This window comes from Littorina saxatilis, linkage group LG6, assembly GCF_037325665.1.
Source record: "Littorina saxatilis isolate snail1 linkage group LG6, US_GU_Lsax_2.0, whole genome shotgun sequence".
NCBI lineage: Eukaryota > Metazoa > Mollusca > Gastropoda > Littorinimorpha > Littorinidae > Littorina > Littorina saxatilis.
In genome coordinates, this window is record NC_090250.1 from 5,940,923 (window position 1) to 5,958,300 (window position 17,378).

The 17,378-nt window shown below is 42.0% G+C and overlaps 1 protein-coding gene across 1 annotated transcript; it reads left to right on the forward strand.

Moving 5' to 3' along the window:
- The first annotated feature begins 1,166 nt into the window (after positions 1-1,166).
- LOC138968375 (perlucin-like protein) lies at positions 1,167-5,647 on the forward strand. Its single transcript, XM_070340954.1, has 3 exons — positions 1,167-1,296; positions 3,976-4,269; positions 5,165-5,647. Exons 1-3 carry the CDS (start codon positions 1,197-1,199, stop codon positions 5,209-5,211), a joined length of 441 nt encoding a protein of 146 aa, XP_070197055.1. The 5' UTR covers positions 1,167-1,196; the 3' UTR covers positions 5,212-5,647.
- The last annotated feature ends 11,731 nt before the right edge of the window (positions 5,648-17,378 follow it).

A 17,378-nucleotide genomic window follows, 5' to 3' on the forward strand; every position in this document is an offset into this window, starting at 1 on the left:
AGGTCAAGCGCTAACCTCTACAAAGCTCCCTCTCGTACACTAGGTCAAGCGCTAACCTCTACAAAGCTCCCTCTCGTACACTAGGTCAAGCGCTAACCTCTACAAAGCTCCCTCTCGTACACTAGGTCAAGCGCTAACCTCTACAAAGCTCCCTCTCGTACACTAGGTCAAGCGCTAACCTCTACAGAGCTCCCTCTCGTACACTAGGTCAAGCGCTAACCTCTACAAAGCTCCCTCTCGTACACTAGGTCAAGCGCTAACCTCTACAAAGCTCCCTCTCGTACACTAGGTCAAGCGCTAACCTCTACAGAGCTCCCTCTCGTACACTAGGTCAAGCGCTAACCTCTACAAAGCTCCCTCTCGTACACTAGGTCAAGCGCTAACCTCTACAGAGCTCCCTCTCGTACACTAGGTCAAGCGCTAACCTCTACAAAGCTCCCTCTCGTACACTAGGTCAAGCGCTAACCTCTACAAAGCTCCCTCTCGTACACTAGGTCAAGCGCTAACCTCTACAGAGCTCCCTCTCGTACACTAGGTCAAGCGCTAACCTCTACAAAGCTCCCTCTCGTACACTAGGTCAAGCGCTAACCTCTACAGAGCTCCCTCTCGTACACTAGGTCAAGCGCTAACCTCTACAGAGCTCCCTCTCGTACACTAGGTCAAGCGCTAACCTCTACAGAGCTCCCTCTCGTACACTAGGTCAAGCGCTAACCTCTACAGAGCTCCCTCTCGTACACTAGGTCAAGCGCTAACCTCTACAGAGCTCCCTCTCGTACACTAGGTCAAGCGCTAACCTCTACAGAGCTCCCAAAAGTGCGCGTTCCTGCGTCCTATAGGCACTAGAAGCCGAAAACATGTACTAGAAACTTATGGAGGGGGTACTCGCGGGTGTCGGGACGCATTAAACTTTAAAAGAACGGGTCCTTGGACGCACTAAGTTTCTAAGACAGTTTCTTTGGAGTGGTGGAATGTAAAACTAATGATTAATTTAAAACATTCAGTAGATGTTGGAAAGAACTCTCTTTCACACACACACACACACACACACACACACTACACACACATACACACAAACACACACACACACACACACACACACACACACACACACACACACACACACACACACACACACACACATATTTACTGAAATACGGTGGGTATAGGAGAAAAGCAATTACCAATCTTAATTAATTATGTATTATTTGCAGACCCACTGCGAGGCTTTGCAAGGTTACCTCGTGGAAATCTCCAGTTCCAGTGAGAACATGTTTGTGGCAAACCTGTTGACCCCTGGTGAGTACATAGACACATGGTGTTGATTGACTTGTTCCTTTATTGGCTTAATCTTAAAGGCTGACGTAGTCCTATTTAATTAGTTTAATTACTTCCAGGGCTTTTCCCATCGTTGCGGGGATGTATAAATTAAGCTTCCTGCAAAGTTTTAGGTTTGAAGTCCTTACCAATTACGAGAAATAATTAATTCTTTATTGCTATGTTTAGCAACAGTTCTCTAGGTCTTGGGCTATTTTTAGACCGTCAACACAGACAGTACAGCTTCGTCAATCCCCGCGTGAAGGAAATCGCTCACCTTCCACGTGCAAAACGTAGTGATATTGACACGCCAGATTAGCGCGATAGCGTATTGTGCTAAGCAGGAAAGCACGCTTTTCTGTTTTCTTGTTAACTTCGCAATTTCCGGACAACATCTACTTTCACTTTGAGACTATTCTGTTTACATTCGACACTATCAAAACCACTTTGCAATACTGAAATAATATTTTTTTTCTGTGTTCGAAAGCTACAGCCAATCGTTATTATATCCCCTTAGGTACAGTTTTATAACATTATTGGCACAGTCATGTAAACAAAAGGAATTAATTAATGAACGCTACGAAAAGGGCAGCCTTTAAACAAATGACGCAGAATGCTATGTACAGATCTGATAAACAAAGGGAAGTAAGCACTATGAATGCCAAAGACATAATGTGATAGAGTAAGTGAGAAAACATGCGGAAGCAGTCTCTTTGGACCTGGGAGAGAGACCATCTTGAACACACGGCCAGTACCGTGTAACTGGCCGTGTGTTCAAGATGGGAGAGAGACCGGCACGGTTGGCCTAGTGGTAAGGCGTCCGCCCCGTGATGTTATATGAAGTCTTATATCTTATATCGCGCGCGTATCTCCAGACTCGGACTCAAGGCGCAGGGATCTATTTATGCCGTGTGAGATGGAATTTTTTTTACACAATACATCACGCATTCACATCGACCAGCAGATCGCAGCCATTTCGGCGCATATGCTACTTTTCACGGCCTATTATTCCAAGTCACACGGGTATTTTGATGGACATTTTTTATCTATGCCTATACAATTTTGCCAGGAAAGACCCTTTTGTCAATCGTGGGATCTTTAACGTGCACACCCCAATGTAGTGTACACGAAGGGACCTCGGTTTTTCGTGATCAGGAGGTCGTGGGTTCGAACCCCGGCCGGGTCATACCTAAGACTTTAAAATTGGCAATCTAGTGGCTGCTCCGCCTGGCGTCTGGCATTATGGGGTTAGTGCTAGGACTGGTTGGTCCGGTGTCAGAATAATGTGACTGGGTGAGACATGGAGCCTGTGCTGCGACTTCTGTCTTCTGTGTGGCGCACGTTATATGTCAAAGCAGCACCGCCCTGATATGGTCCTTCGTGGTCGGCTGGGCGTTAAGCAAACAAACAAACAAACAAACAAACAAACCTGGAAAAGAGAAAGTCGTTTGTTCTTTTAAAGGCTTCTTACTCGCCAGGAGACTGGTTCCGCACAACTCCCACTTACTCTATTACATAATATATCGTATGCATTTACAGTGCTTACTTCCCTTTGTTTACTAGAACGTTGGCCTTTTCTGACTTTTTGTGATTTCATGGACTTACGCTGAGAATATGCTGACTTTAGGTGAGAACATAAAAGTATTCTGAGCTTACAGACCTAGGTGAGTATACACGTAGCCTTGTGCTGCATTTTGGTGAGATAAGACTTATACTTATAGTGACTTTACGTGAGTTCATTTGTTGATGCTGGCCTTACTTGGCCGTATGCTAGTTTTAGGTGAGCACATACATGTATGCTTATATATAAACTTATGCTGACTTTATACTCTCATGCTGAACTTAGGTGATTATTATTACATAGGCGTATGCTTACTTTAGGTGTGTACATAGACTTACGTTAGTTTTTTTGTGAGAACATAAGACTTAAGGTGAGTTCATATACTTTTGTTAGTTTTTTTGTCTTTACTTTCTTTATTTGGTGTTTAACGTCGTTTTCAACCACGAAGGTTATATCGCGACGGGAGTTTTTTTGTGAGAACATAAGACTTAAAGCCATATTAACTCGATGACTATACACGCTAATTGCTTTACCAACAGCTGGAGACATGCTAAATTAAGTTCCCTGCAAAATATTGTGGTCTAGGACCCCTTCAATGTTGAGATATGTTAATTTTCATTTTGATCTGGATCGTCCTATTTATAGATTTGCCAACAGAGGTAGCGTTGACGCAAGGGAAATAACTCCGCGTCTTTGTTTACATCCAAAGTTTTTGAGACTCTAAAACAAGCTGTAATGCATGTATATGGTCCGCGCATGGCGACATATCGTCATTACATGGTCTTATGGTGCGTTTGACATCGATTATGGGCAAACTACACTTTGTAAACACGGGAGCGCGTACATATGCCTTTAAGGTGAGTTCATATGTAGGCTGATGCTGACTAAGTGAGTCCTTAGAGACTGTTACTGACTTTGAATGAATAGGCTACATAGATGCATGTTTGATTTAGATGAGCACATAGACTTATGCTGAATATAGGTGCCCGCACGAAGCTTTAGCACTGAGTTTTCGGTAAAAAGACTTTGCAATGTCTTGGCGAAGTCGACTTCGGGCTGAATACAGGACCGACTTAATGCTTTTCTCATTTCGATTTCAGCGACACACCCAAGGATGGTCACCCGTGAGAGACGCCCTTACTGCCAGCATTCCGAGTACTTCGCGCGCAGTGCATGGATCGGGCTGAGCGACCGGGACAACGAGTCCCAGTTCAAGTGGTCAAGCTCCGGTCAAGAAGCGACCTACACCAGCTGGATCACCTCACCCAGACAGCCGGACATCGCGAGGTCGGACTTCGAAGACTGCGTGGAGATCTACCAGGGGGCGGACAGGAGGTGGGGGTGTCAGTGGAACGATAAGAAGTGCCAGTGCTTCAGGGCATTCGTTTGTGAAAGTGAGTTTCGTGTGGGTCAAAGTGTGTATGTTTGTTTGTTTGTCTGTTTGTTTGTCTGTTTGTTTGTCTGTTTGTTTGTCTGTTTGTTTGTTTGTCTGTCTTCTGGTGGTCGTTTCGGTGAAAATGAGTTTCGTGTGCGTCAAAGTGTATATGTTTGTTTGTTTGTTCGTTTGCCTGTTTGTTTGTCTGCTTGTTTGTGTGTTTGTGTGTTTGTTTGTCTGTTTGTTTGTTTGTTTGTTCGTCTGTCTTCTGGTGGTCGTTTTGATAAAAGTGAGTTTCGTGTGCATCAAAGTGTGTCTGTATGTTTGTTTGTTTGTTTGTCTGTGTGTATCAAAGTGTGTATGTTTGTTTGTTTGTTTGTCTGTGTGCATGAAAGTGTATGTTTATCTGTTCGTCTGTCTTCTTGGTGGTCGTTTCGGTGAAAGTGAGTTTCGTGTGCATCAAAGTGTGTATGTTTCAAGTTTTTAGTTTTTTTGTCTTTCTTCTGTTGGTCGTTTCGGTGAAAGTGAGTTTCGTGTGCGTCAAAGTGTGTATGTTTGTTTGTTTGTTTGTCTTTCTTCCGGTGGTCGTTTCGGTGGTATTATCATCCTTTCCAGAAACTCAAAGTGACCAGAGAGCGGCCCCTAATGCAGACAACATGTACCTGGCTTTTTTCTGACCTATGACCCATTTTAAAGCAGAAGCCAATATGTGTGTGTGTGTGTGTGTGTGTGTGTGTGTACGTGTGTGTGTGTGTGTGTACGTGTGTGTACGTGTGTGTGTGTGTGTGTGTGTGTGTGTCTTTATTCACTATTCAATGTGCTTTGTTTAATTCTATTTAATGGTACATGTTTGTGATAAAACGTAAGGAAAGTTATCTGTACAATAACAATAATTTGATGGTGTCTGTTTCCAGGAGAACAAACGGACGACACTGATTTGGGAGAAACGCGTGTGAGCTAAAGGCCGATCCAGGGTATTCCAGGCACCTGTGCTTCCACCAAACAGTTCGGAAACATAGCCGTTTGCAAAAGTTACCCCCTTCTAGTTACCCCCTTTTAGGTAACTGGCACATATCCCAACAATCGGGATCGGACAAACATCCAAAACGCTTGTTGCCCTTTTTTTTTTTTTTTGCAACTATTTACCACGTCTTTCTTTTCGCTTCGTCCTACCCTTTCGCCAATGACAGAAGTGAAAAATGCACGCATTTGCTAGATAGATACATTAATTTTACTGGATGTATGCAGGCCTTAGAAACATGTAACTGGCTAGTAGAAATGTTAATCTACTCGCCAAATGCGAGAAAAGTTGCTGAAACAAATTGTTGGTTTGGTTAGTAAAGGTTGCTCTTTGGCTAGTACATTTTCAGAATCACTAGCCAAAGGCGAGTACAACATGTGTGTGTGTGTGTGTGTGTGTGTGTGTGTGTGTGTGTGTGTGTGTGTGTGTGTGTGTGTGTCTGCGTGTGTCTGCGTGTGTCTGTGTGTCTGTGTGGATATGGCACAAAAAGATATCAGAGACATGCAGACCTATGTCAGTCAGTAAAAAATATCGAAGCAAACAAGCAACGTAAAACACACACACACACACACACACACACACACACACACACACACACACACGCACACACACACGCAAACATACACAGCCACATACACAGTCAGAGCCACACACGCACACTGATCGGGGGCATGCGTCCGCCACCCGCAGACACTGAAAACATCGCTCGCGAGTGTGTTTGTGTGTGTGTGTGTGCGGTCGTGTGTATATGTGTGTGTATGCCTTCGTGTGGGAGTTGTTTGTTTTGCGCGTGCGTACAGGTGTGTGTGTATGTTCGTGTGTGTGCGTGCATGTGTCTTTGTCTCTGTTGTTTTGAGTGTGAGAAAGCGAACTTTTGCGAAATCAGTGAAAGAGAGACAGTTTGGGACAACGATCTTGAAAGTAACAGTGGGCGTCGATTTTAGCACTGCGAAGCGGTCTTGCGCATCTACGCGACTTTGTTTGTGTGTCTGTTTGTTTATGTGTGTGTGTGTGTGTGTGTGTTTGGATGTGTGTGTGTAAATTTGTATGTATGTCTCCTTCTCTCTCTCTTACACAAACACACACACACACACACACACATGAACACACTAACACACACACTAACACTAACACACACACACACACATTCAGTGACAACTACGCACACACACACTCAGATTTAGGCTACGCTCTCTCTTGTTCTCTCTATCTCTCTCTCTCTTTTTACATTTAGTCAAGTTTTGACTAAATATTTTAACATAGACGGGGAATCGAGACCAGGGTCGTGATGTGTGTGTGTGTGTGTGTGTGTGTGTGTGTGTGTGTATATACATCGATTAAAAAAACTACTGGACCGATCTTCATGAAATTTTACATGAGAGTTCCTGTGTATAATATCCCCAGACGTGTTTTTCATTTTTTCGACAAATATCTTTGATGACGTCATATCCGGCTTTTTGTGAAAGTTGAGGCCACACTGTCACGCCCTCATTTTTCAACCAAATAAATTGAAATTTTGGTCAAGTAATATTCGATGAAGTCCGGACTATGGGATTGAATTTCAGCTCGGCAGCGTATTAGTTCATTCGTTTGCTCATTAAAGTTGTCATTAAAATCGAATGTGTTTGAATGTGTGTGCTCGTTGGTGCCGGCTCTCTTAACTAAAACAGAAGTCAAACTAGCAATCGTTAAAATCCCAGTCTGTCCGACCAGCACTGCCATGTTCAGGCTATGCTCATGTGAAGTTACAGGCGTGCTTGGTACACACGCCCTTATCGGTACATCATCGACTACGATTGTTCTCTGGACAAGCTGTTTAATGCATTTTGCGAGTATTTCTAGCTCTCCTGCGGCGCAGTAGGCCCTATAGACGATGAAGGTGTCCAAGATCTCAGGAGATGCGTGTGTATAACCACTAAGCATTCAATCAAATCCGTGTAAGAGGCTTTCAACTGACGGGGACAACCAACAACAGGGATGAAAATTCTCCGTTTTTTCCGATTAGTTTCAATGGGCCATCCGATTTATTTGTGCGATTCCGGTTTTTTTACGGTACGGTTTCTGTTTAAAGACGAACAGTCTCATCCTTCTCAAACAAAATGGCGAGCGCGAAAGTTCTCCAACGTGACAAGGATCGACTTCCCGATTCATGCTCCAAGAACAAATTCCGATGGGATTGGATGGACAAACACATCGATGATGTTCGAATTGGGGACGTTATCCGAAAATTGGACGAGGAAGGCGTGGTGAAGTGCGTGTGTTGCGGAAAAAACATGAAGTATGGTCAGGCCTGAAAGTCTCGGTCATTGTTTTTTGAGCGGGCCGAGACTAGTTGGCAGTCGTGTCGTAGATTGTTGACACTCTCTCTCTCTCTCTCTCTCTCTCTCTCTCTCTCTCTCTCTCTCTCTCTCTCTCTCTCTCTCTCTCTCTCTCTCTCTCTTTATTTTGCACCCACTGACATTTTTTTCCCCGGGGCAGCATGCCCCTGGACCCCCCCCTAGTAGTCTGAAAGTGATATAAAATTCTATATATATATATATATATTTCATGACAATACCAGCTTGTTGTAATCCCTTTTTAATGCCTGAAAAAGAAGTAGATTTGCTTTCAAATGAGCACCAGATTGCTTCATTTTGTATGTATTTTGGGGCCATGTTTGAATCCAATTTTAAGGCTCAGATAGCCCCAGATTGCACCAAATTGCACTCTTGAAAAAAAAATTTCCGGGGGGGCATGCCCCCGGACCCCCCTAGAAGTCTTGGCGCTCCGTGCCTGCGAAACTTGGCGCTACGCGCCTTCGAATTTTTTTTTTCAGGTTTTTTTTCCTTCAGTTTTCATCCCTGCAACAATAATTGCATCGTATTCCTCAATTTCTCCTGATTTCAAAAACATATCCATATGTCATGTTTACAGTAAAAATGTGCTCAGAATTCAGTGAAGAAAATAAGAAACAAGAAAATAAGTACTGCGTTCGCGCGCTACGCGGAGACGAGCGTGACTAGTCTTGTTTTGTTCGTGTGGTTAGTCGAGACTATTTTGATATAGTCTCGGTGATGACTGTTTTTTTGGTGTTAATCTGTTCCTTTTATGCCGACAGCTTGACTAAATGTGTTTATATCGCTTCACGCGACTTGGTTTTTTTTCTTCTTTGTCGGAGGGGTGCTCGTGCACCAAGTGCACCCCCGCCCTCGTTCACCCCAGCTCACACATACGTATACACACACACACACACACACACACACACACACACACACACACACACACACACACACACACACATGAGGTAGGGATAAACATACATTTTGTGCCAGTGAGGTTAGATTGGTGGGATGGGGTCTGAGGCTGGTAAGGGATTTGGGGGTAGGAGTGACTGCGAGAGAGCACGGATTCGGCGGTTTGCCGTGTCGAGTCAACTTGTTCATATAGATCTGTGTAGGCGATCAACAACCCAAGCCGATCTGGATCTGTTCAAGTCAAAAGCAAAGTCAAGGATACGAAGAAGTTTACCGAAAAACATCGATCCCAAGGACACATGTTGAACCTTTTCAAAGACCGAACGGGAATCATCGTCCGAAGATCCACGCAACTTCACTGCAATGTCGAAACAGACCTCACAATGTCACCGCAGATCTATAGTTGGTTTTGGTTTTGTGTCACAGCAAAGAAACGAAGCAAATCTCCGGCTTTTATTGCACACTGGCAAATCGTTCATTTAGCGGGTTATTAAAATATATTTTCTTTGAGGTTGCAAGGCAAAGGCAATGGCATCGCTGAGATGTACTCCTTCGAACACACGACACAGGTTAGACATTGACCGCATTTGGGCGCTTTTTACGGCCAAAATAGGGTGACCTTTTTGACGGTATTATTGAAAAATCACCGTCCGGGGGCAGGTGTCACGAACTGAAACCTCTGCTGAACAATCCTTCTCATTGCGGTCAATGCGCATGCGCCAACGACCCTTTGACCGAACGAACCATGGGCCCAGTTAGGGTTAGGGATAGGGTTAGGATTAGGGTAACGGTTAGGGTAAGGGTTAGGGTAAGGGTTAGTTTGTTCACGATATCTCCCCATGTTAGCGCATGCGCATTGACCGCAATGAAAAGGATTGTTCAGGCAGTTTTCAGTTCGTGACACAGGTCTAAAATCCTGTGGACAGTGCCAAATCATACATCATTCAACAGAGCAAAGCATGTTCTTTATTCTGACATATGGGCTACGGTAAGTCATACATATAAATAGACAGTATCTGTCTATTATATCTATGGGTAAGTGTATTCCATTCCTTCGATACTCTGTCATCTACACTTGCTTGAATAAAGGCAATTTTGAGTCTGTTTTCCATAAAAGACCTGCGAGACTGATTTGTAGAAGTCAAAACAACAACATATCTACAGTCCAGCCTCTCAGCTTTCGTTCATTTTGTTTGTCTGTACGTATAGACTGAGGGCCTAGGGGTGCCCCGAAATGATTTGTAATCACAACATTCACAGACTTCAAAAACGCCATTGAAAAACTGGTCCACGTGCGTTAGATCTACAGTGAAACCCGGCTATATTGAAGTGGCACGGGACCCGGGAAGACCTTCAATATAGCCGGAACTTCAATATAGGCAATTGTCATCATTTTCACGAGTTTTCATTCACAAGCACCTGGGAAATAAATCTCATGTTCCCCGGGGAATAAATCCCCGGTTACCATAGTTGCAGGAAGCCCTATTACATGGATAATCAAAAGCAAACCCAATAGAAACGCTCGAGGATTCTTCGGCACTTTTCATTGGCGTTTCCCCAGACCTAAACAGACGACAAGACACTGCTTTGCAAAGTTCCAAAAATCAACTGGCAAACTGGCAAAAGTAAACGAAAAAACAAAACTACTTCAATAAATTCGTCACAAACAAATGAAACCTACCGATGTGTTATGTCTTCTTACAAAGTCATGGAGTGCGTGTATCGATCTGTGTTTCGATACACAGACGTTCGGAGAAACACGAACGTCACAGTCAAGTTCAAGTAAAACGACACCTGACACACACATTTTGACCCGTGCACAAGACGTTGTATCGATAAACGAAGCACAAATAAGAAACAATAATAAAAGCAATGAAAAACAAAGAGGTACGGAGTCGGAAACAAGATCGCGATTCTTTCCTTCGCTGCACTACGCAAATCTTCTGTGACCTTTGACCAAACGTAGCTTCCACATTCGATCACTCAGCTTAATATTTACAACAGAAAGCCGAGGGGGTGGAATACCGAGATGAACCTACAGAACTGTGCATCCTCAAACCTGACATATTCATCCCAACTCATTTAATGAACTCAAAAACACAGAAAGTTGCTTTCACACGCCATCTTTGATTGCCAGTGGTTATCAAACCGGGACCCGTGTGGTTATCAGCACGGGACCCGTATTTCAAAGCATGGCTCCCTGGGTTGATTGTGCACTTGTTTTCTCACTACCAAAATGATGACAAAAACGATGTTTGATGGTTTGTTGACAGACCAGCTTTTTTGTCGGTCCTCGGGGGGCATATCGACTTTTGTTTCATATTTATTGACCGCGGCCTTCGGCCTTGGTCAATAAATATGAAACAAAAGACGATATGCTCCCCCTCGGACAGACAAAAAAGCTGGTCTGTCAACAACCCATCAAACATCTTATATTATCGGTTATATTGAATTTCCCTCCTTGTTCCTTCAGAAATTCAATATAGCCGAACTTTTTGTCACTATACGTTCTTATTTCCGTGTCCACACATTGCGTTTGATGTGAAATATATTCCCATTATTCTTTCACCTGTTGGCTGTTGTTTTTCGAGCCTCCTTGCTTTTTTCTGCACACACACACACACGGACACACAGACACACTTACACATACGCACGCCCCCCCCTCCCTTACACACATTCCATATTCCTCAGCTACTTCCTTTCTTTTTTTGCAGCCAGTTTCCAGCTTCTGAATAAGCTCGATTTTTCTTTTAATTGTCAGACTCACCCTTTTTACATTTAGTCAAGTTTTGCCTAAATGTTTTAACATAGAGGGGGAATCGAGACGAGGGTCGTGGTGTATATGTGTGTGTGTGTGTGTGTGTGTGTGTGTGTGTGTGTGTGTGTGTGTCTGTCTGTCTGTGCGTGTGTGTGTGTAGAGCGATTCAGAGTGAACTACTAGACCGATCTTTATGAAATTTGACATGAGAGTTCTTGGGTATGATATACCCGGATATTTTTTTCATTTTTTGGATAAATGTCTTTGATGACGTCATATCCGGCTTTTTGTAAAAGTTGAGGCGGCACTGTCACACCCTCATTATTCAATCAAATTGATTGAAATTTTGGTCAAGCAATTTTCGACGAAGGCCGGACATTGGTATTGCATTTCAGCTTGGAGGCTTACAAATTAATTGATGACTTTGGTCATGAAAAATTCGAAAATTGTAATTAAAATTATTTTTTAATAAAATGATCTAAATTTACGTGTATCTTAGTCTTCATCATTTTCTGATTCCAAAAACATATAAATATATTATATTCGGATTAAAAACAAGCTCTAAAAATAAAAAAATAAAAATTATCATTAAAATTAAATTTCCGAAATCGATTTAAAAACACTTTCATCTTATTCCTTGTCGGTTCCTGATTCCAAAAACATATAGATATGATATGTTTGGATTAAAAATACGCTCAGAAAGTTAAAGCGAAGAGAGGTAGAGAAAAGCGTGCTTTGCAGCACAGCCCAACCACTACCGCGCTAAACAGGCTCGTTAATTTCACTGTCTTTTGTACGAGCGGCGGACTACGGTCATTGTGAAAAAAATGCAGTGCGTTCAGTTTCATTCTGTGAGTTCGACAGCTTGACTAAATGTGTGCCAGGGCCGTAGCACAGCTCCTAAAAGTGGTCCGACCATAAAAAAAATAAAAAGGTACTTTTCCCGGGAAACGAAAAACGTGAACTAAGGTAGATAACTCAGATGTCTCTTCAGTGCAAAACGCGATGGCTCAGTGGATCAGTAATGCGTCTCAGTCGGTGCATACGCAGTTTGCCTTTTAGTTTTACTTTAGATTTAGATCTATAGTCTTCACTTGTGAATGTCAATTAGTGACAATTTCTCGCTTAACGCTGTCATTGTGCGATCTAAGTCACGACCCCTCCTTCCTCCTAACACAGCGCTGAAGCTTATGAAGACGATTTTTTTTTTTTTAACGAAAAACTGGTCCGGCCATGGCCGGAGTGGCCGGTAGGGCTGCTACGGCCCTGTGTGCATAACGCATAACGGAGTGAAACTGACGAGTCTGTTCAGCGCGGTAGTGGTTTCGCTGTGCTGCATAGCACGCTTTTCTGTACCTCTCTTCGTTTTAACTTTCTGAGCGTGTTTGTAATCCAAACATATCCTATCTATATGTTTTTGGAATCAGGCACCGACAAGGAATAAGATGAAATTGTTTTTAAATCGATTTCGGAAATTTAATTTTGATCATAATTTTTATATTTTTAATTTTCAGAGCTTGTTTTTAATCCAAATATAACATATTTATATGTTTTTGGAATCAGGAAATGATGTAGAATAATATGAACGTAAATTTGGATCGTTTTATATAAAAAAAAATTATTACAATTTTCAGATATTTAATGACCAAAGTCATTAATTAATTTTTAAGCCACCAAGCTGAAATGCAATACCGACGTCCGGCCTTCGTCGAAGATTGCTTTACACAAATTTCAATCAATTTGATTGAAAAATGAGGGTGTGACAGTGCCGTTACAACTTTTACAAAAATCCGGATATGACGTCATCAAAAGTATTTATCGAAAAAAAGAACAAAACATCCGGGGATATTCCCAGGAACTCTCATGTCAAATTTCATAAAGATCGGTCTAGTAGTTTGGTCTGAATCGCTCTACACACACACACACGCACAGACACAGACACACACACACACACACACACACACACACACACACACACACACACACACACACACACACACACACACACACACACACACACACACACACACACACACATACACCACGACCCTCGTCTCGATTCCCGCTCTATGTTAAAACATTTAGTCAAAACTTGACTAAATGTAAAAAGTTAAACAAATCTTTGGAGCAAACATTTAATATAGCCAGGTGAAAATGTCCCGTGGGCTGAATTTTTGTTTCAATATAGCCGGGATTTCAATATAGCCGACTTCAATGTAGCCAACATTTTTTAACAAAGAAAAAGTAGAGCTTCAGCCGGGACCTGAAAAATTCTTCAATATAGCCTACTTCAATATAGCCGGGTTTCACTGTATTTACTTGGGTGACTAAAACTGTCGTATCTGCCAAAGGCCGCTTCGCGTAACAAAATGACAACCAGAGTCGCAAGGCTCGGGATGATATTTTGTGCAAGAAAAGAGCCACGGTGTTATGTTCCAATGTGTGCTCCTCCAAGATCACAACAAGCACACACCACAGTCAGATACTTACATGCACCCAATGAAGACAAACCGACCAGGGGGGCTGACTGGGCCAAACTGATTGATTACCCCTATCCACGGTGTGTCAACTGATTCCGTTCATCCACCGGATGTTTCCGTTCATCCGCAGGATGTGTCCGTTCATACAGCCCCATTTTTGTCACTTGCTTCGGGAAAAACGTTGTAGTAAGTCGTGTGGGCAGCGCGCTTGTGTGATATTGAAAGAATAAGGTAGCGAAATGGTTGGGCTATGTGTACGATAAGTACCAAGGTGCTAGTGAATCCTAATAATAACACACGCGGGCCGAACGTGGCAAAATTGCCTGATTTTTTAACATTTTCTTGTTTTTCTCGCTCTGTTATCGAATCTGACCCCTGATTTGCACATGATCACCAAAACCATTGCCTGTTACGACATTTCGCTTGAACAGAAGTTTATAGAAACCCATGGCTTTTGTACAATCACTTGTCTTTTGAAAACATACAGATTCCGTTCATACCCCATGTTTCCGTTCGTACAAAAGTGCATGTTTCCCTTCGTACGAAAAGCGTTTCCGTTCATACACATTCGTTAGATCAGAGTGAAACAGGCCCTCACTACAAGTTCTGTGTATTCCAATCGTCTTCAAATAGCACAAAGTACGAATGCGTGTGATATTAGACCTATGTGAAACATAAGATGAATTGAATTTGCAAAAAACAGTTTTGTGTCCGTTCGTACTGATTTTGACGGGAAAATGTGTCTGTTCGTACCACTTTCATCAAATTGTTTCCCTTCGTACGCTTTTCATGACGTTCGTGATTTTTGGTAGAAAGCTTGTGCAATTAGCATTTTAATACCCCTAATTCGACTTATGTATAACCCATAATGCATGTTGTTCATGAGTGCAACAACACGCGACTGTGGCTTTTCTGGTGCAATACCATCCCTGTTTAAAATCTTACTGAAGAGCAAACATTTTGATAAGTGTGTCTTCTTCCAGTTTCCTTACACAATGTCATTTCAAAGATCTAAACTTATGTGAAACCTGTTCAAAATATGCTTTCTGCAAGCTAAACCTAGACATTCAGTCTTTTAGCATTTTCAGATTTTTAATGACCAAACTTTTTTTTAATCATTTTTTAAGCTTTGAAGCTGAAATGCAATCCCATAGTACGGGGGTACAGAATGAAACTGAACGCAATGCCATTTTTCAGCAAGACCGTATACTCGTAGCATCGCCGTCAGTCCACCGCGCACGGCAAAGGCAGTGAAATTTACAAGAAGAGCGGGGTAGTACTTGCGCTGAGAAGGATAGCACGCTTTTCTGTACCTCTCTTCGTTTTAACTTTCTAAGCGTGTTTTTAATTCAAACATATCATATCTATATGTTTTTGGAATCAGGAACCGACAAGGAATAAGATGAAGGTGTTTTTAAATTGATTTGGACAATTTAATTTTGATAATAATTTTTATATTTTTAATTTTCAGAGCTTGTTTTTAATCCAAATATAACATATTTATATATTTTTGGAATCAGAAAATGATAAAGAATAAGATGTACGTAAATTTGGATCGTTTTATAAAAAAATTTTTTTTTTTACAATTTTCAGATTTTTAATGACCAAACTCACTCATTAGTTTTTAAGCCACCAAGCTGAAATGCAATACCAAACCCCGGCCGTCGTCGAAGATTACTGGACCAAAATTTCAACCAATTTGGTTGAAAAATGAGAGCGTGACAGTGCCGCCTCAACTTTCACGAAAAGCCGGATATGACGTCATCAAAGACATTTATCAAAAAAATGAAAAAACGTTCGGGGATTTCATACCCAGGAACTCTCATGTCAAATTTCATAAAGATCGGTCCAGTAGTTTAGCCTGAATCGCTCTACACACACACACACACACACAGACAGACAGACACACACACACACACATACACCACGACCCTCGTCTCGATTCCCCCCTCTACGTTAAAATATTTAGTCAAAACTTGACTAAATATAACAAAGTGATGTTTTGCAGCAAGGGAAGCAACTCGTCTACAGGTTGAAAGAGGCATGCAGAACTGGCACTTTCTCCCTTGTGTAACGGCTTTACTAATCGGAAAGTGAAAATAAAATGATATCGGTGGCCTGCAAATGTCTATTCAAAACGTGAATCAGAGTTTGTTCGTTTGTTTGTTTAATCGTCTCTTTGTTTGTTTGGTCGTCTGCTATTTTGTTCGTTCGAGCGTTTTTATATTTAGTCAAGTTTTGACTAAATATTTTAACATCGAGGGGGAATCGAAACGAGGGTCGTGGTGTATGTGCGTGCGTGTGTGTGTGTGTGTGTGTGTGTGTCTGTGTGTGTGTGTAGAGCGATTCAGACTAAACTACTGGACCGATCTTTATGAAATTTGACATGAGAGTTCCTGGGTATGAAATCCCCATACTTTTTTTTCATTTTTTTGATAAATGTCTTTGATGACGTCATATCCGGCTTTTCGTGAAAGTTGAGGCGGCACTGTCACGCCCTCATTTTTCAACCAAATTGGTGGAAATTTTGGTCAAGTAATCTTCGACGAAGCCCGGACTTCGGTGTTGCATTTCAGCTTGGTGGCTTAAAAATTAATTAATGACTTTGGTCATTAAAAATCTGAAAATTGTAAACAAAATTAAATATTTATAAAACGATCCAAATTTACGTTTATCTTATTCTCCATCATTTGCTGATTCCAAAAACATATAAATATGTTATATTCGGATTAAAAACAAGCTCTGAAAATTAAATATATAAAAATTATTATCAAAATTAAATTGTCCAAATCAATTTAAAAACACTTTCATCTTATTCCTTGTCGGTTCCTGATTCCAAAAACATATAGATATGATATGTTTGGATTAAAAACACGCTCAGAAAGTTAAAACAAAGAGAGGTACAGAAAAGCGTGCTATCCTTCTTAGCGCAACTACTACCCCGCTCTTCTTGTCAATTTCACTGCCTTTGCCATGAGCGGTGGACTGACGATGCTACGAGTATACGGTCTTGCTGAAAAATGGCATTGCGTTCAGTTTCATTCTGTGAGTTCGACAGCTACTTGACTAAATATTGTATTTTCGCCTTACGCGACTTGTTGATCCTTGTCATCGAACGCTGAAGAAGAAGAAGTTTCCTTTTCGTTTTGTGTATGCTACTTTGTGTTTTGTTGTTGTTGTGTTCCATCATAAGCATCTGTCAGTGTGGCACCAAAAGCCACACATTTGTGTTATTGCGACTAAGTTAGGGTGTAAACTTGGTTTTCAGGTTTCTTGGTCCATGCAATTAAGCCAAACGGTGTCCAGTTCGCCCCCTTCAAATGTCATTCTGTACTATGACGTCCCGTAATCGCCTGGACTAGGTATCAAGGCCATTTTGCGATGGTCTTTTCGTTCAAGATGTCTCCCTCCATCTCTCTTTCTACCCCCCTCTCCCGCCCCCTCTCTCCCATCTCCCTCTTTCTTTCCCCCTCTCTCTCTCCCTCTCTCTCTTTCTCTCTCTCCGTCTCTCTCTCTCTGTCTCTCTCTCTCTGTGTCTGTCTCTGTGTCTGTCTCTCTGTCTCTCTGTCTCTCTCAGAAGAAGAAGATATCGGTAAAACAAAGGCGTGACGATGCACCAACACCCATTGCCTCAAT

What these genes read in the sequence shown, in the direction of transcription:
- LOC138968375 (XM_070340954.1), top strand. Translation starts at nt 1,197, where the DNA reads ATGTATTATTTGCAGACCCACTGCGAGGCTTTGCAAGGTTACCTCGTG. An exon ending in GGCAAACCTGTTGACCCCTG is followed by an intron (nt 1,297 to 3,975) that starts GTGAGTACATAG and finishes TTTCGATTTCAG; the next exon opens with CGACACACCCAAGGATGGTC. An exon ending in CAGGGCATTCGTTTGTGAAA is followed by an intron (nt 4,270 to 5,164) that starts GTGAGTTTCGTG and finishes GTCTGTTTCCAG; the next exon opens with GAGAACAAACGGACGACACT.